Here is a 20,046-nt window from a genome sequence, read left to right as displayed (position 1 = left end):
ATTCATTGTAAAAATGTACATTTAAGTTACAATTTAAAAAAGATATTGAATATTAAAATCATACAAATTGTTCATGGTGGCTACATTTTCAGCCTACACATGACTCCAGAAATCTAAAGAAAATAACTGAATCTATAAGCTGGGAGAATACCTACAAGATATCTACACTAGAGCAGCTCGTCCCTCTAGTGCACCGGAATAAACAGAACAAAAAGCTCATCCCCTCCCTTATACAATGTGCAATGGCGGCAGATTGGGTCTAAAAATTGTTGTGTTAGACAAGACATCCTTGTCCTGGTATTACCCCAAAACATTTGCCTTCACTCCCTCATGCACTTGTTTTTGTTTCATTAGGACTTTTCGCACTTTACTGCGCTAAATAGTGCTAAAGTGCTTGTGCTCCCTCCTTAAAACATGATAAAGTTGGCACAAATAGTTGGCTCATGTAATTTACTTCTATGTCCCTGGTAAATGGTAGTATATGTACCCAGGGCCTGTAATTTAAATGCTACTATTGGGCTGCAGCACTAATTGTGCCACGTACTAAAGTAGCCTGATAAAATATGTCTAATGTCTGCCACTGCAGCATGTAGGGCAGTTTTGAAAAGCCATTTGGCCTGGCAAACTGAACCTTTTGCCTGGGCTGAACTTTCCTTTTTAATACTTATAATGCACCTCTTAAGTAGGCCAAGGAAACTCATATTGCAGGGTGATTGGTATTTAAAAATCAGGGCATCTGTGTTTAGGTTTTACTTGTCTTGATAGTGAAAATCTCCTTCAGTCGTTGTTCACTGTTTACAGCCTGTCTCTCCCACTGACTATCACTAGGTTGTCCTATTACATTTAATAGGTGATATCTTCAGATTGGGAGCAGAAGGAGATATGCTGTTTACACTCAAATGAATGGTAATTTAAACCCCTCTTTAATGGTGTAGTAAGGTAAGAGTTTTAGTTACAACCTTGGAAATGGCATTTTTATAAACTTGCCATTTTTCTGCCTAAACAATTTGTATCTTTCTGACAGTGTCCTGTGTCTCATGACTGTGAAAGGCTCTCCTATTGTGGGTTGGGTCTTCCTTCCAGACATTTGGGCAAAGGAAGCCTAGGTGTGAGGGGAAAGAGCTGTCCAGGCAGAATAACTGGGAAGAAGCTGGGAGTATAGCAGTGAATTCCCTCACACAAAGGCTGGCACAAGATGTAGAAATGAGATCTCCAGAACCACTCTTCAGAACACTCATTGACCTGTGGAAGAGGACTGTTCTGCTGCCAACAGGACTTCCCTTTTGCTGGAAGTACTGCCTTGCTGTCTGAAGAATGATGATATGACCTGCTTGCCTTGATCACAGCTACCCAGAAGTACACTAAGGGTCAGTTGGCTACCTTTCTGTGTGAGCTACAGGGACACAACAAGTTTCCAGAGTCCTCCCTGCAGCTGTCCAACTAACCACAACCATCTAGACCTGCTGGAGCCCTGTTAATGGCCTCTGCTGGAGTGAGTCCTGCACCCCAAGAGGTGCCCCTAAGTCATGGACCCTTGGCTTGCATTAGTAATAACTTCTTCCCAAGATAAAGGTAACTCTCCTGAAGTTTGGACTGAGAATTGAACCCTTTGTGTCACAAATCAACCACCTGCGACGCCAACCAACATGAAGCTCCAGCCAGAATTGCTCTTCATACCGATAATGACCTTCCGCCAATGCAAGACCTTCACTTCATGCTGACAGTCACCATCTGCAATGATCCAGCACTGCAAAGCTCCAGTGATGACTGTATCTTTGCACTACAGCAACAACTATCCATAAGACTCGATTAACTCCTTGCCCCAAAAGTTGCCTTCTCCAACGATAAAGGAACGCTTTGCACCAGACTTAAGAAGGTCATTTTACGGCGGGACTAACATGGTCCCTGCATCCAACCCACCCTCCATCTCGGTTGGTCTCAACTAGTGACTTTCCCCCTGTCTTTCCTGGTCTCCCACATTCTGTGAGTGGCCCTTTTTTCTTCTTGTTGCTATTTTCCCTTAACATCTTAAAATGTAATATCTCCGGTTCAACTGATTGATGGATTTTTGCCGTTCTTGTATCATTTTATTGATTAAAATGTACTCCATTCCTCTAAATTGGTTTGAAATTGTTCTTGTGTTTTTAATTTATAGGTACTGTGTGTGTACTTCATAAATACTTCACATATTGCCTCCAAGTAAAGCCTGACTGCTTTTGTGGCAAGCTACCAGAGGCTCATGCTAATTTATTTACTTTTGGTGATTGTTGTGGTTCAGCCTGACAAAGATTGTGGCTGTTGCTTGAGTGGGGCTTCCATCCCCCTCAACAATAACCCAATGTCTTACATGTTGCTATAGTTTTCTGCTGCATGGGTGACTGTCTCAAGGTGGAAGGTTGTCAGTCTATCACAAAGACTGGCAGGCGGATGATGAATGGAGTGATAATGTGTACAAATAGGATTATGAAAAGAATGGTTGTATAAATTATCTGTAGCCTGTAATAGAGTATCCCCAGTGGTATAAATTGTAAAAAATGTGCAGTTTAAGCCATTTTGTTAACTCTTCGTGTGTTGATAGCTCGAGAACATACGGCCTCACCTGATCTGGTCTTTGCAGCTACCATTGAGAATTATCCAGATGGATGCGTAAGAAGCATCAGGCCCGCAGCGAAGGGAATCTAGGCTTGAGCAGTGAGGTGGCTGAGGCTAACGTGGAGGCTTAGTTGAAAGATAAAGAGTTAATTCTCGATTTCCATGTTTTAATTCCGCTGCTGTTCTGTGCCTTTCTCACTATCTCCTTCCTAGACAACATCAAGATGGCAACATAAAAAACATGCTGTACAGACAAATAACAAAGTATGACCTCTCTGTAAGACCATTTTTCGGTGATGTTCTGACTAATTCAATGTATTTTAAACGTGTTTCTTAGTCAGCTGTAACATTCATCTAAATCCTATTCCGTCTCATCCCCCATTATTCCAAATATGTTAAGCACTCGCAAGCTTGTTAGCATATTAAAGCATCATTTTACAATATTTTGACAAAGGTAACACAATCATTAGCTGGACATGTCCAGTGCTTAATTGGAGCCGGTGGGGACCAACTGAATTCATTTCGGAGGTCTAGCACTTACTCTCAGACATTCCCCAAGAGAGAGAAAAGCACAAAAATGGAAAGAAGGAAGAGGCAAAAGACGGAAGAAACCACCTGCAAGGGAGAAGGCGGGAACCTACAGGAGTAAAATAAAGTGGCAGGAAGTCTGTGGCAGTCGATTATAGAGGCCTGAGGTGGAATCAGGACTGTACAGCCCTCATATTGGTGTAATGTCCAACACTAGCCACAGGCTTCTAGCAGCGCTTTGGACACCAGCTCTTCAAAAATTAAGCACTAGACATGTTCTGCTTGCAAATTGCGAACATTTAAATACAAATGTACAAGAAGGGTTTTTGCTTGAATATCATAATACAAGATAACTCAATTCTTACATTTATGTTTGCAGATTAATGATATTTAATTCTACCTTAACTCACATATTTTTAGACATTCAGTGTTTCACTGTACAGCCTGTTCTGGAGGAGCAACCCAGATTAAAAAATAAACCAGTACCTGATCAAATCATGAAGTAAGAAACATTGCATTCCAAATGTAATTCTAATTTAGGACTAATTTATGCATTTACATCTTGATATGTGAAATGAAGGTAAAAGCCTCAAGAAATGAAATGCTCTCTGTCAGGATTCGCTTGTATCTGAGATGGGAATTGTGGTCAGAGGGAATATTCATTAGTTATTCTTATTTTTTATAAGTTCTATTAAAATTATTTGCTCAGCTCTCTTGCCTTATTAACTAACCAGTCCCATTGTTTACAGCTCAGTACCACTATTTCTTTCAAACAATGCACTTTGATAAGTTAAACATGTTAAGAGTACAAAGGTAGCTATTGTTTTATTTTCATGAAATAAAACAATTGCAACTATCAGTTGAGAGCTGAGATGATCAAGTAAGTTACCGTGGCCAAATGTGAATTATACCTTCGATATCAAGTATAACATCCTTGACCTCACTGTATTTTTGACAGTGCTCTATCCTTTACTGCTATGCATAACCACTATGTTTCCTTATTACAGCTCTCCTTCACTAGGTTTCGTTTAAGGTCTGCACAAAAAACATTTAAACTGTCTGCAAACCTCTTGTAATGATGAAAATATATATTTTTGTTATTACTATTATTATCAATAGTAGTAGTAATAATAATTATAATATAAGTAATAGAGGAGTTTATGGTAGAACCCTTCCGCCATTGGTCAGTTGAAGTGTCATTCTCTTGTTCGATCAGTCTACCGAACAGCTTGTGTGAGGTGAAGAGTCTAATCCTTCAGCTCTTCTGTTTCGAGTTTCATTCACATTTAGACCATCCCACTCAATAGCCATTAAGTATTTAGGCCATCAACCAATAACATTTATGGTATTTTGCCTGTTTACAGCTGACTCTGCATTGACAAATAGTCTGCCTACCACCAGGACCACCACTGTAATGCATGCACACCAGTTCTGTAAGAAGCTGTGAACTATTCTGCGCAGCATGATCACTATCCTGGAGAAAGCATTGCTGACGCTGCACAAGGAAAGTGTTTGCAGCAGGTATGATGCCCAACATTGGAGTAGCATATGAGGTGCACTCCATCAGCAAGCACCACCAGAGATGTACATGGGCCACTGGATGTGATGCAGGTATTGCAGCAGCGACTTCCTTCGTATTATCAGGCAATGCAAAATGGGATTCTCTTAAGTATCTTTTCCGTCAGATGAGCACAGAGTAACCTCACGTAGTGCTCCCATGTTGGCCAACTTATGCTGCCCAAGAACAGCAACACTTTATTCAGAGTTGGTCCTTGTAACACACCTGTGACCAACTGAGGAGCTGTCCTGTGATGGAGGGTGCAGCAATAAGATGCCCCCTTGACAAGCAGTGGTGAGACATAGCACATCAAAATGTTCTGATCGAATTTAACAAACATGTGACTGTCCAAATCCTAGACTGAGTCTTGACCCCTATGCACAGGAAACAGTATGTAGATAGCCTACTCATCGAACCTCAGTATGTAAATGACTCTAGAATACCAGGCTGGCATAGTTTTCACTATGCAAATACAACAAGATGATGATTGAGTGCGGAAACATTTCAACCACTCACCCCCAGTCAAAAGACCTGGATTGAGTTCATCGTTCTTTGCTCACTATCCCACCGCAGTTTGAGCCAAGTGATATGAAAATCAGTCTTGACCCTGCTCCTCTTGGGAACAGTCTAACCCGAACTGCCAGGCCAGGTCCTCCCTGAACCAGAAACAAGCATCCTTGGACCAGTTTCAAGGTATCACCCCATATCAGTCAAGGTAGCTTGAATCCAGCGGCACAGCGGGAAGGGATCCACTTCTGAGCATACCCTTGGCCACTTTGGGTGTACATAGCAAACGCAACAAGATGATGGATGCGTGCTGAAACTTTTCAACTACTCATGCCCAGTCAATAGATCTGGGTTGAAAACATTGTTGTTTTGCTAACTATGCCCCGTCAGTTAGGACCAAGCCATAGGCAACTCAGTCTTGACCCTGCTCCTCATGGGAACAATCACTTTAAAATCCCTCATATAACATTATCTAAATATAATGAAAGGAAAAGTCCATGCTTACTGCTTGCCTCTTGGCTTCATAGCTCTGTGTTATTACAATACTATCGAAGTCTGTTTACCTGTCAGTCCTTTCCGCACATATATGATGGTCTTGCTTTTCAAGCCCTATTCAGGCACACGGATGTTCTTTCCCTGCAACACATAAGACCGAAAATGTTCTGCTCCTGCAAATCTTAGCAGCTTGAAATGTCCATCTTCCATCTTTCTCCTAAAAAAGTGTCAACTCAGGGTTTTCTCTTTTCACTCCAAAAACTGCTCCAATGTTGTTCCCCACTACCTGCAACCTTTAGCATCCCACTCTAGCTTTAAAACCCCATGCTTCCAAAAAATCACAAATGCTAACCATTCTCACAGTTATTAGTCCTAGTGTTACAAAGGTAAATGGAAGACGCCAGAGGATCCACCTCCCAAATTTGACCTCCGAACCCAAGGAGATCACCTGTGTTTCCCCCAAGGCTCATCCCTCAGTCCTACGCTCTTCAACACATAGATGACCCTGGCTCGCCAACATCATCAGCTCCCACAATCTGAACATAATTTCCTATGCAGACAACAACCAACTTATCCTCTCATTCACTGATGAACCCCCACCACCAGAACCAGCTTCCACAGATGCATGACAAGCATTGATGACTGAATGAAGAACAACTGCCTGCAGCTGAACGCTGACAAGACGGAAGTACTGATCTTCAGCAACAGCAGCAACACACGGAATGACTCCTGGTGGCCATCAGACCTAGGACCTGCACCCACTCCCTCCCACACCAGAAACTTCAGAATCATCATTGACAACAAGCGCACAATGAAATCACAGATCAAAAGTGTCTCCTCCACCTGCTTCCTTGCTCTAACATGCTATATAAGATCTTCAAGTGACTACCCCTACACACGAGATGCACTGTGACACAGGCCTACATCACCATCCGACTGGACTATGGCAACGCCCACTAAGTAGGAATCATTGCACGCCACCTACAGAGACATAAGACTATATACAACACCACAAACTGACTCATCCTCAGCTTTCACTGATGAGCCCACAATACACCCTACCTCAGGCAACCTCACTGGCTCCCCGTACAGAAGAGATGCCAATTCAAGCTGCTGACTCACACAGACAAGGCTCTACACAACCGAGGACCCCACTACATTAACCAACACCTGAACTTCCACCAACCATTAAGAAGACTATCTCTGCCTCACTCTCACTTGCCCATACTCCCCGCATCTTCTGAAGCAGAAATGGAGGACGTTCAGCAAAGACATGGACCAGCCTCCCCACGCAACTTCATACCATCACCTCACTTCTGGAATTCCCTCAAGACTTGGTTGTTCGAAAAAGCCTCCAGGGCCTGCAAGCGCCTGGATAACCCATCGGGTGATTAGCCATCCTTTATAAATCCTGACTGATTGATTGATTGATTGAGCAATCAATTCATTTGCACCAGCTTTTGGTGCACCAGGGATGCCATGTTATTGCGAAAAGTGTCACAGATGTTCTCGTTCTTTAATGTGAGTTGCACTGGTGCTAAATATGCACTGGTGTGGTCCTAAGGGCACATGCCCTCATTTGCATGGGGTTGAGGCCCCATGCAAATAGGTGAATTATTAGCCTTTGCACCTGTACCATATTACAGCTGCTGGAGAAGAGACAAAGAGCCCACCAGAAGGCACACTTATAGATGTCACAGTCAGTGCAAATCCCCACCAAAGGAGCCTATGGTGGGACACCTGAATCCCACAAACCCATCCTGCATGCCAATGAAGATGGGTGGAGGCAGTCGCTGCAAAGGGGGTGGGGGGGTCTGTGCAAGGGGGTTCTCTAGCCCCTTTGAAATGGATGTGAGGTCACTGCAAATGGTGAAAATTTGAAGCGCCCCATATACATCTCATTAATGCACCATTTCCAGTGCAGATTTGCTGAACCATATCTGCCCACAGCACAAACAAAAGGCTGCTCAGCAATGCAGGGTGGAAGAGTGGGTTGTATCTGCAATGCCTCCCCTGGCATCAATAAAAAAACTGAACCATACCTTTGGTGACTTGACTCAACCGCAGGTAAGTCTTTTTATAAAATGAATGAAGAAAAGAACAAACAAGAATGTAAGCAAAAAAGAAAAATGTAATGAGAAAATAAATTACAAATGTAAATAAGGTTTTTCAAGATCAAGCAAAAAAATAAGTGGCCCGTTATAAAAAATGTAAAAGAAGTTTTTGTGTTGAAAATTAATAGACTAATGGCTAGAAATGTCCAAGTGTCCTCTTGGGGTCTAACCAAGAAAAAGGGTACCCTAAGAAGCTGTCCAACTAGAATGTGAAATTGGGTTAAATAAGATTGTGTGGTGCATTTATGTTCTCCATCTTATACAATATTTCTGTATCAAGAATTAAAAGTGTAGACAACCTGTATGCTCTTTCCTGGCAAGGTAGCTAGTCATTTGGGGAGCATTCAGTGACTGTGGATTATCAATTGTGAAAAAATCAAACCAGATCTGAAAGAAATTGGTCCTAGAATTGCACATTCTGAACTAAAGAGCAAAGAATGAGCTAGTGGTAGGGATGATAATTACTGAGTTTCGGAGCATACAGGTAACCCAGCAGATTTATGGGTTTCCTTCTTTTTATTTCTTTCACAACGGCTCTGAGGTGCAAGCGTGCTGGGAACAGGTATTTCAGAGCATGCATATCATTCACTTACTAGGTCCTAGCAACTACCCTCCAAATAACTGCCACATTCCACAATTTACCAAAATATGGCACTGGGTTTTGACTGAGTGTGCTTTTGTGGTATCAAATACATTCTAGCACACTTTTAAACTAAAGCTTAACATGGCTAAAGAAATGCTTGTATCTAAAGAGCCCACCCTCATGCCTACTGCCACCAATAATTACATTTTGCTGGCCGTATCCCATGATATTTACAGAATAAATTAGATAGTTTTTGAAGTAGACCCTGCTTTTTCATTTAAGTATTTTTATTATTTTACGGTTGTATATGGAGTAACCCTTTCCTGGACAGCAGTCAGTCTGTTTGAAACTGAACTACAACAGCCTCTTCCTCGTTACAGTCTAACCACCAATAAGATACATGACTAAACAAGGAACATTGGAAACCAATCTGTTAAATCATAAAGGCTCAATAGTTAAAGTGTGTGGGCCTGATTCACAAAGGTAACTTATACAATTAAGTAAGTTTAAACCTTTGAGTAAGTTTACAACTGTTTGATATTATCAAACGCTGAGCACCACACGTGATCATTCACTGGGACTTTAACACCTTCCCAGAGAAAGTAATTGGGGTAGGCACATAAAACAAAACCCCATAGGAAATATTGTTACATTAGATTAATTTTTTCTAAACAGTAAAAAATATGAAAATCATGCACATGTATTATTTAATGATAAAATAGTTAAATAGCCTATCTTACAATCTCTGAAAGATAATTAAATTACATTTAATTCTGCACATCACCTTTAAAATTATTAATGCACATACATTTTTCCTTTGGGTGGAAATTTGTTTTCTTTTAAACTTTAGATATTAATTGACAGTCTAATTCAAAATTAATGTATTATTTATTGTAATAGTGCTTTGGCATTTGTTTTATTTAGTAATAAAGTTAAAGTAAATTTGAAAAATTAACTTACACTATTATTTAATATTAAAATGTTTAAATTATTTCTTTTTGAGTTAAAAACAATTTTTTTCCTGTACCTTACTGTTAGCTCCTCAGCATTTAATTACAGCGTTTAGAGAGGTTTGGTATGTTCAGCCCTTCATTTAATCTGGTTGAAATTTAATATTGGGTACTTTGTAATGCTATCTTTTATCATTCATCTGAAATGGAAATATATTTTCAAGGCATTATGGCCCGATCATGGACAGGAAAGGCTTGACAAATTGTCAGTGATCTTTTTGTGGGCTAGTAGTTTTGATTGGGGGTTCCGCTGTCTGGGGGGATGACTCTCTTTCTAATGTTTCATCGTATGCAGAAGCGTATTGGTTATTTTATACATTGGTTTATTCTGTTCTAACCTGCCAGATTCTGTTTGCTTCAGTCTGCAGGTGGTTGAGGGGTTAGTAGTCCCTCTAGCAGGACATTTGTGTTTATCCTTTCTTTCATGTTGATTCTATTTAGCAACCAATGGTGACTTTAGATTTGATGTATGCCTAACTATCTTGCTCTGCTACTCTTTAGCTGTTGCCTAACGAAGCATTTTAAAATTAGAAGGAAATCTCCTATAATGAGTAGTGGGCTATAGTCCCTCTTTTTCTGAGGCTGCATAGGATGCGTTGGCTGTGATATTGTCGGGAATAGCAGACAAGTGAATGATACCCAGTAGATGTTGATTGCAGAGTCTCTTCAGGCCTCCGACCACATTTCTTTTGGCTTTTGACTGCTACATTGCACATTCTGTGGGCTGTGAATAAATGCCAGACAATAGGTTTGTTCAAGATTATTTACAAAGAGGCAAGTAAAAGTAAGTTCCAACTGAAAAGGGGTTATGTGCTTTGATGAGAAGTGTTTCAGTGTCTTTTTGAAGTGTAGAAGGATTGGAGCAGTTCTGATGTTGAAGGGGATGTTCTGCTCTCAGTGAATAGATGTTGAAGGTGTTCCTCCTTCTTTTTCCTTCTTTTACTTTGTCATCTGCAGTCTGGAAATGAATAATATCTTTATGGGACCAGTTCGATTGTTAGATTGAAGGAGAGATACTGATGGTCCGGTAATCCCATCGTTGTCCCATATTGTGAATCTCAGTTGAGCAGTTATAGTCCTTCTCTTTATTTAATATTGATATCATTCCCATGCATCTCTTCAGGAAAGCTAATTTGGTCTGTTTTAGCATACTTTGAAACCATTTCATCAGCAGGTAAGCTAAACGTGTTGATTTTGGGAACCGTGTTTGGCAGTTTCGAGTAAATCTTTCAAACATGACCTGTTAAACCAGGATTCTCAATAGTTGGACTGCATAGCAATGATGATGGAGACTCATCAGATGAGTAGTGATGGTGTATATGGAGGGATAAAACCTATTGAGTTGCCAGATCTCATTTTTCTCATATTTCGTGCATCTCTCCAAAGATTTATATTGTATCTGGTAGGCTTCATCATGCTGGTATGAAAGCTCATTGAGTTGAGTGCTCACTGCTGACAACCGGTCTGATCTGGAGGAGATTAGTTTGGGTACCGGCAAGACTAAATCCTTCCAATGTTGATACTGTCCTAAATGGGTTGAAAATAATTCTTCTTGCTTAAACATGTATCATTAGGAAATAGTTTCAAATAGTACTAAATATCTTTATTTTATTACTATCATATTGTTTCCTCTGGCAGAGGCTCCCATCTCACTAAGATCAAGAGTTGGTTTATCAAAGTGATCTTATTTTCTTGTCCTCTAGAACACTTGTTTGGATTGTCTTTAGCTTCTTTTCCTGACTTTCCATTGCTTTTCTATTCCACCCCAGAGACACATGGTTTATCAACGTTTGGTGGCAAGATGAATCCTTCATAAATAAGTCATTGGTCTAGCAGAACCTTTTCTATCAGTGTTGGTCTTTAATGTTTTATTGGTAAAAAGCCTAGAGTCCTCTAATGATAAAGGAATGTGATGAGGAAGAGAGCTCTGGAATTAATGCCTAGATTACCTGGCTGAAATTACTATTATTTGCATTCCTGCTCCTTCACTTCACTCTACCTATGCCTCACCACTGGAAGCCATACTCCACATAGTGCTGCTTGAAGCTGCTTTTTGCATCGTGGGTATATCCTGGTGTCACTGAAGGGATGTACATTTTTTCGTGGCCCCTTTAGTAATATGTATCAGTAGCACAAGCCTGTGCACCAAGTCCCTCCCAAGGGAGTGTTCACTCATTTGCTCGGTGGTGAGGCTCCATAGAAATGAATGAATGTCTTTGTTCATGTGTAGATGCAGATGCAGAGGCAAAGAAGCTGTTCTGATTGTGCATCACTGTACACCACATGTGAGGTGATGAGCACTCAGTGTGCCCATCAAGGACACCCCTCGGAAGGGGATCAAAGAGGTTCCAGGGAAAATGCACCCTGGAGTTATGACACAGTGAAGGCTTGTAATGTGCCAGTCAAATATTGGAATGTCATTCCTAATTACGATGCCTATATTTTGCTGGTTGGTGTGTTAGCATTCCTACCAAATTATCAATGGATTAATGTTTCCGAGGTGCAGTCAGCATCAGTAGTTAAGACATTTCGAAGAAAGAACAGAACAGGACTGGGACAAATTAGAATTACTCATCAGTAATGAAGGCATTACTTTCTACATTCATTCATTTTAAATTAGTCCCATTCCAAACTAAATTAATTTATGTTATTCAAAACTTGCAGTGTGCAATTTGTGTTCTAAAGCAATAGTTTTACTTTGATTAATTCTTTCACTGAGGCAGACTTTCATTTCTCTAATTCTAAACTTCAGTAGTGCCACTGGCAAATGCTCTGTTCAAATATTATTTAGGGTATCTAACATCCAGAAGCCATCAGAGATTTGAAGAGTTGACTTCTTTCAATTTCACCCACAGCTTGCTGTTCAAGATAAATCAAAACGGCCTACAAATCTTTCAGCTTTTTCATCTCTATTCTTCTCAAACAGAAATATTGGCTCCTATCTTTCCCACTCATTCCTCAATATAGGACAAAGTCTTACAGACAACTGATAAGGTAATTCTTTTTCAGGAGGGAACAATGAGATGCTCGAGTTTGAAAACATAAACTGGGTTGTTCAAGCAGTCTTAGTTGGAGAGCCAGCGAGTCAAATTATAATGCAACATCTTCACTAAATTAATCTTGCAATGGTTTGTGTATTAACTCAACTTATATTCAATGTAAGCACTTAAACATCAGAAGAGGTTGAGCTTATTCAGGTGGTCAAAAATGTAATATCAATGTTTTATTCTAAAGGATTTGTATGTTAGTCAGTTTTTAACCTGGCCCTCTCTACATGGTCATCCTCAAACTTTTAACCTTACTCCTATTTTTACTGAATTTGTTTTTGTAAGGACTCTGTGCACTTTACGACTGCTAACCAGTCCTAAAGTGCTTGTGCGGTCACCTCAAACCATGGCAAAATTGACTTATACCCAATTGACTCATTTAATTTATATCCAAGTCCCTAGTAAAGTGGTAGTACATGTACTTATGGCCTGTGAACTAAATGCTACACATGGGTCTGCGGCACTTATTGTTCCACCCACTTAAGTAGCCCTTGAAATATGTCTTTGGCCTGCCATTGTAGCCTGTGTGTGCAGTTTTAAACTGCCATTTCAACCTTGCTAAATTTACCTTTTGTCAGACCCAAACCATAATTTTTAATACATATAAGACCCTATTAGGATAGTCCCTGGACAGTCCATAGGGCACGGTGAAGTGTATCTAAAAAGTAAGACATATAACTTCTAAGTTTTATATGTCCTGGTAACTAAAAATCTTAAATTTGTTTTTTCACTTTTGCAAGGCCTACATCTCTCACCGGATAAGATTGGAGTAACTTTATTACATTAACTAAGCTGTAATTTCCAAATTGAAGCAGGTATTCAGTTCATGTTTGATGTCTTTGGAGTTGTAATGAAAAGTCCTGACTCATGGTAAGGTTTAAACTTTAGTTACAATTTTAAAAATTCAATTTTTAGAAAGTCGGTATTTTCTTGCATTGGCTGTTTACTGTCTGTGGCCTATCTGTGGGTCACATGACTGGGTTTAGCTGGCAGTCAGGCTTTGTGTATTCCACCTAGATCACCACAATCAATAGAAAGCTTAGGTGTGCCTGGATGAGCCATCACTGGCACGGTGGGAGGGATGAGCTAGATCAAGCCCTACTTACACTTGAATAGGCTGTGTCCTGCCTCCACACAAAGGGCTGCATGCCCCCTGTAGATAGTCTGGAGCCAGTACAGGGAAGGCAGTATACTTGCAGACTTCAAAGGGAAATTTCGAGAAGCTTTTTCCTGCTTCAAAGGCACAACTGAAAAGAAATACTTTACATCAGACACCATCTCTTCAGTACACTTCTGGACTCTGCCATTAAGAAGGACTGCCGTGCTGCTGAAGTGACTGCCACTCTGCTGGACTGGTGCTTCAAACAACTGACCTACTTTCTGCTGCCCTCATGCCTAGATGAGGCACTGGACCTGCATCTCTTGTACCCAGGACTCCAAAGTGACTCCAAGGGCTAGTTGATGGACCTTCTAACAGAGTGTTGGTGATAGAAGGCTCCAACAACCTCGAAACCAGCACCTGGACTCTGCTATCTGTGAGTCTACCCTGCCAAGTAATGCCACTCCAGTCCTTGACCATTGGAAGTGGGCCTAAGGTGCTCTACCTGCCTCTGTGGATCTTCAGGGGGCCTAACTGGTGCTCTGTAGCCAGCCCAGGTTCCAGCTCAGTTGGCTTTAACTTCTGACCTTGTCCAGGTACTGTGTTGAAGTATACAAAAAAGTGATGGATATAATCCTTTAATTAATCTCAGCCACAGTGAAATGCATCCCAGTTCCTTTTTATTTCACACACCATGTCACCTTGGTTTGAACCCAGTCATGTGCACGGGTGAAGACTCATTTGTGTATTACTGGGTCTACTGAGGGAACTGTGGAAAGTTCGCTTGATGCCAAAGTTATTAGAAAGCCGAAAAATCAATTTCCTGTGGGAACCCGGTACCCGGCGACCGTCACTGTGTAACATATATATGTTACACGGTTACTATAAAGGTGAACATGCAGTTTTCAAACGTGCATTGTATATATATGTATGTATCCTCTATTTGTATAATTTCAACCTTGCAGAAAGGCAGCTGAACACTGCACAGTATCAAAGGTAAAGATACCATCTACGTGGGTTTTGAGGGGTAGCTGTTTATGCTATGCTATGTTAAATGACTGAATGGTTGATTGTTTCTTTCTCAGCAGCGATAACCTTTGTTGCCAGTCTGATTCTGCACAATATTCACACAAAAGACTCTCGATTGGTTGTATATTTAGTATTGTAAGTCGGTATTTAAAATCAACATTCTTTACATCTTTCAGCTTCTACAAGTCAAATTATGTGCACAGGTTTCAGTACTCAAGACCGGTCAGGAAGGGGTCCATAGATCCTGAAAACGAATTTGCTGTAAGAATCTATCTAATTTTATATACACTATATATTGATTTTGTATGTACATTGGTTACTAATAAAATGTAATTAGGAATATACAATTCTAACTAATATCCATTGTTTGTAATAACTTACTTTGTTTAAGATGCGTGAGTAAAATGCAGAATGTATTGCTTGGCATCCCTAACTTATGCCAAACAGCTTGCAGGCTGCTCATAGTACAGCATCCTGCGACGTGCACGCAGGCTGTAGCTTTGTGTTTTTCTGGGTCGGTAATTGGCTATGTTAGATTTTAAATGTGACTGATCATTGGCTTTTGAAAATGAACTTTAGGACAAAATGAGTGCACATTAAGGAAAAGCTGATATTTGAGTAACAAAACCATTGTGTTTTCTGAATACGACGAACTAACTAATAATATTTAGTAACAGAGTGTTTTCAGAAAAATGCGAGTGGGTGTATAGGGCCTATTCTTCGTTTACGGAAAATAAAAGTTAGAATTTGGGAGAAACAGTGCATATTCAGAATATGATTAGGAAGGAATTGTGTGTTTCTGCTTAAGCAAAAATGTTACGACACTTGGGGCCATATGTATTAAAATCCTCATTTTCGATTCCCAAATAGCTATTTTTTGAGAATCGCTATTTGAGAATCGCAAAACCGGATGTATTTAAAAATTCACAAATATTTTGCGATTTCTTGGTATTCCTTAATTGCAATTAGCAATTCACGAAATCACAATTAAGGAATACCTTCCCATTCATTCCTATGGGCCAGGAGGCCCATAAGAATGAATGGGAAGTCATTCTCAATTTGCGATTCACAATTAGTGATTCGCAAATTGAGAATAATTTCAAGGGTGCAAGGGTGTCATAAGGAAACACTGATGCAGCACTGAAATGAGCATGTGTGCGCATATAGCGCACACATGTGTGCCACATGGCACTTTGAAAAATGCCAAAAAGTGAATTTTTCAAAGAAATCGCAAATTACCACCAACTTGAAGTTAATGGTAATTTGCAATTTCTTAAGGAGAAATCGCACAACTTGGGTGCTTGTTACATAGCATTTAAGGAATCGCAATTTGCGATTCCTTAAATGTTTACACAAAATTGAGAATCGCTAAATTAGCGATTCCTTAATAATGCGATGCGAAAATGTCTCATACATCGCGTTTAGCGACTTTTTACTCGCAAACGCTGTTTTTTTGCAAATCGCAGCATTTGCAAATAAAAAAATCTTTTCATACATATGCCCCTAAAGCACTGAAATGCAGGAAGTACAATTTTTAAAAGAATTCGCAATCCTGATCCCAAAAACCTACTGAAAAGCCGTACTACCTTTTTGTAACTGGATTCCAAAATAGCACACAGAAGTAAATTCAATAGCTTATGCGTACTGGCACAAAGCAATTTCTAATCACGTCAGCCTGTTTTAGTATTTCTGCCTACTGTTTGCGCTTTAGGCTTCTACCATACACAATGAGAGTTCCTATCCAAGCACTTAAAATTAACAGTGCTTAATTTGAGCCAGTGGTTGCCGGTAGGGGCCACAGCACTCATTTTTGAAGACAGCACTTTTTTTTTCTCATCGGAAACTTCTCTGGAGCATGAGTGGAAAAAAGACATGAAGGGGAAATAAGGATGAAGAGTAAGATGGAAACAATGTCACAAAGGGAGAAAGCAAGAACCTGTAAGAGAGAGATAGAGGGGAAGAGGGTGTCTGGTAGTGGATTAAAGAGGCATGAGATGGATTGAAAGCTGCACAGTCTTGGTATTCTGCATGTTGACATTTAATACCACCTGAAGTAGACTTTTGAGCAGAACTTTGATCACCAGCACTCTGTATTTTAGAAACCAAGTCATTTTAGCTGATAAAAATCCCGCATTCATGTAATAATTTTGCAGTAATTGCTTGAACATTGTTTCATTCTTTACATTACTTCTATATATATGTTCAATTTTTTTAATCAGCACTTCTTCTTTGAGAGGTAACATGCTGTGATATTTCCCTTTTTTCAATCTTCAAGTTACCCCTTCTCATACCTTCTCATTGTGCGGTTCTTTAGATGTCAAGCAAGTCTGCATATGCCATTCATATATTGCTAGTGCTGTAAATGTTGTCCAACCTTGTAAATACAGGCTGATGTATTGTCTCTTCCTCAGTGCATAACCGATAATGCATAATTTTTTTAGGTCCAATCACATTTTTGAGATACCTTTTGCATTGTTGAAAGATGTGAATCTTTCAAGGCTTTTAGTAACCAGAAGTCCTTCCAACCCTCAAACCTTGGCTGCAAACACACATTTTCCTCATATTTCTGTGAGGTAAAGTTCAGGAAACTGTAGTGATTCACAAGTTTGTTACAACCCAGCATTTCCTTTACACCCGCAGCAGGGAAGGCCCCAAAACAAAGGTTGTACGCATCAAAAAGCAGTGGGTTTTTGGCCTGTGAGCAACAACCACCCAGGGAAATCTAATAAACCCAAACACTTCCATAAACTAGACACGAGGGGTTTTACACAGTAATGTGAATTGTGTGTTTCAGGAGCCTTTTTATACCAATAGGCCCTAGCAAACCTCATACCTTGACTAAAGAAGCACACATTTTTCTCATATTTATGTGAGTAAATCATTTGGAAACTGGGGGAATTAATAAATGTCCTGCCACCTAATGTTCCCATATATCTCCTAAAAAAACCAATACCTTACTTGTATGGATAGGATGCCCTTGGCACGCCCCTTTCTAATAGCGACTTGCAAAATCTATTATGGATTTTTCCCCAATAATTTTTTCAATCAGTTATTTTATGTATTATTTGATGTTTAAACTGCTCTATTCATACTTCTCTGTAAAGGCAGTAGGGTATAATTATCAGTACTAATAAACTGAGCGGAAATGTAGACCTCTGTCCATGATATACTTGATTTTTTGCGTTTTTATTACGCCTGGGTAGTGAACTTCCCTCCTTCCGCAGAGTTTTCTCTACTAAACTCGCATTAGAGTTTTTCCCCGCTCGTGCTCGTCAACGGTAGAATTTCAACCCGAGCGACAGGAAGATCAGTGGGAACGGCAGTTCGCATCACACTCCGCCTCTTTGAAACTCTGCTGAGTTTTTATGTCACTTCACAGAGCTCAACATAGAGGAACTCCACGAACTACGCCCAAGCCTAGTTTTCATAGTCCAGAGTATGCCTAAGAAATTTCACTTTTTCCTTGTTTAATCTCTGACCTGTACCCTTCCATTTTTTCTTGGGTTCACATGACATTCACAATTCTTTTTTTTAAATTGATTCTTTTGGTCTTTGAAACTGTAATATTTCTCCACGCAGTTCAATTAAAACCATTCAAAGTTCCTTAATATCAATAAAATAAGGCCCACAGAAAATGTTAAAAATTCCAACCATCCATCTATAAATGATTTGCTTCTTCAAGTAAAGATGGTTTAAACGTGCATCGAGGTTTTTTTGATCTACTGAACATGAGTGTAAATATAAATCCGAATATGATCATGGAGATTAAATTAGTGACTGAGCCTCATGAGGTTAAATAGGTAAAGATATTGGATTATTCAATTTGTTATATATCAAATATGGGAAGGGACATGATGGTCCAGAAAATGTGTGCCTAATTTAACTTACTCATTTGTTCAAGTTTGGTCCATGATCTGCTGTCCTACAATTCTGCACCTAATAATTTCAATTTCCTTAACTGTAAATTAAGAGTAAAAAGTCACTAACCAAAGAGTACATTTCACTAATGTCTCTGATCAAAGAGTGATTGTTGATCAGAGGGGCTCTGCCTAGAAAATATTTAAAATTTTCCCTAAGTGTGGTGTCTTTTGAATATGTGAAGCTTCATCTTTGGATGTAGAGATAATGAACTAAGACCCAAGATACACTGTCATCATCAATTTGAGGAAGGCCTTCCTTCTTCTTACAATATTACAGGGCAGTGTATGTTTAAGTAAAAAGGTTAGCCTTCCCAAAATGTACCCCTTCACAGGGAAGTGGGATACAATAATTCCTTAAACCCTTTATATCCAAGCGTAGACAGTCCCAGCACTACAAGGTCCAAGTCACATTTGCAAGTAAGTAAGTAAAACTTTTGTAAAGGACGCTCATACCAAAGTGTCTTAGTGCTGGGGCAGAAACTTAGAGGCAGCAGGAGAGAATTGAGAATGCCAGTCTAATTTCCAGGCAGAACAAACAACCATGTTTTTAATGGTTTTCTGAAATGGGGAAGGCTAGGTTGCGATCCTAAGGATGGAAGAAGAGAATTCCATAGTTTACTACCAAGACAGAGAAAGCTTCTTCCGCTCCATATAGATGTATTTATTTTAGGGACTGTTTCTAGATAGGTGACTGATGACCAAAGTTCCCGTTGGGGACGGCACCATGAGAACGTTTTCTGAAAATATTGGGGCCCCTTACCATATAAGGCCTTATGAATGATTCATAAGGATTAACATTTGAACCTATCTTGTATTGGTAACCAGTGGAGATCTCGTAGTTCCTTAGTAATGGAACAAAATGTTGGCACTTTTTGCAGTATCCTCACTGCGACATTTTGAAGGGACTGTAATTTGGGTAGAAAGCCTTTGTTTATACCTAAATACAGAGCGTTGCAATAATCAATCCTGGAAAGGATGAGGGCAACAACAACATTCATTTGAAGATTCAAAGGGATAAAAGGAAAAATCTTTTTTAACATTCTAATGATATGAAAACAAGAAGAGGTGATGAGATTAGTTTGCTGGGAGATATTTAACTGAGTATCAAAGATTTTTTACATTAGGAATGGGGGTAGGCAGAGGTCGGATGTCCGTAGACCACCAAGCAGAGTTCCAGAGGTTTGTGTTATTATTACCCAAAAAATCACCTTTGTTTGGACAAAATTGAGTTTTAGAAAAGAATTCTGCATCCAAGTGGATACTTGGGTAAGACAATGATTAAGATTTGAAGCTGTGGCACCGTTATCATCAGGGATCAACACAATGATTTGAGTGTCGTCGGCATATGAAATAGCTGATAGGCCAAAGGATTGAAAGAGTTGTACCAGTAGGGCAATGTAGATGTTAAATAAAGTAGGGGACAGGGTGGATCCCTGTGGCACCACACAAGGTAGAGAGAAATCATCAGATTTGCCACCATTAAACTCCACTATGTGAACTTTTTTTGTATGAAAGGACTTAAAAAGGGACAATGCTGCACCTTGAATACCAACCCTTCAAGCTG

At 39.8% G+C, this 20,046-nt stretch overlaps 1 protein-coding gene across 2 annotated transcripts in view; it reads left to right on the top strand.

Moving 5' to 3' along the window:
- DOCK2 (dedicator of cytokinesis 2) overlaps positions 1 to 20,046 on the top strand; it is a 2,042,522-nt gene that overhangs the window by 1,949,435 nt on the left and 73,041 nt on the right. For both annotated transcript variants that reach the window (XM_078653374.1, XM_078653373.1), the window contains 2 exons: positions 3,541 to 3,622; positions 14,739 to 14,823. In XM_078653374.1, the coding sequence (XP_078509500.1) occupies positions 3,541 to 3,622; positions 14,739 to 14,823 (167 nt within the window). The remainder of the gene's footprint in view (positions 1 to 3,540; positions 3,623 to 14,738; positions 14,824 to 20,046) is intronic.

The sequence above is a fragment of the Lissotriton helveticus genome, chromosome 7 (genome assembly GCF_964261635.1).
Source record: "Lissotriton helveticus chromosome 7, aLisHel1.1, whole genome shotgun sequence".
NCBI lineage: Eukaryota > Metazoa > Chordata > Amphibia > Caudata > Salamandridae > Lissotriton > Lissotriton helveticus.
This window is presented reverse-complemented; position numbering and strand designations above follow the sequence as displayed.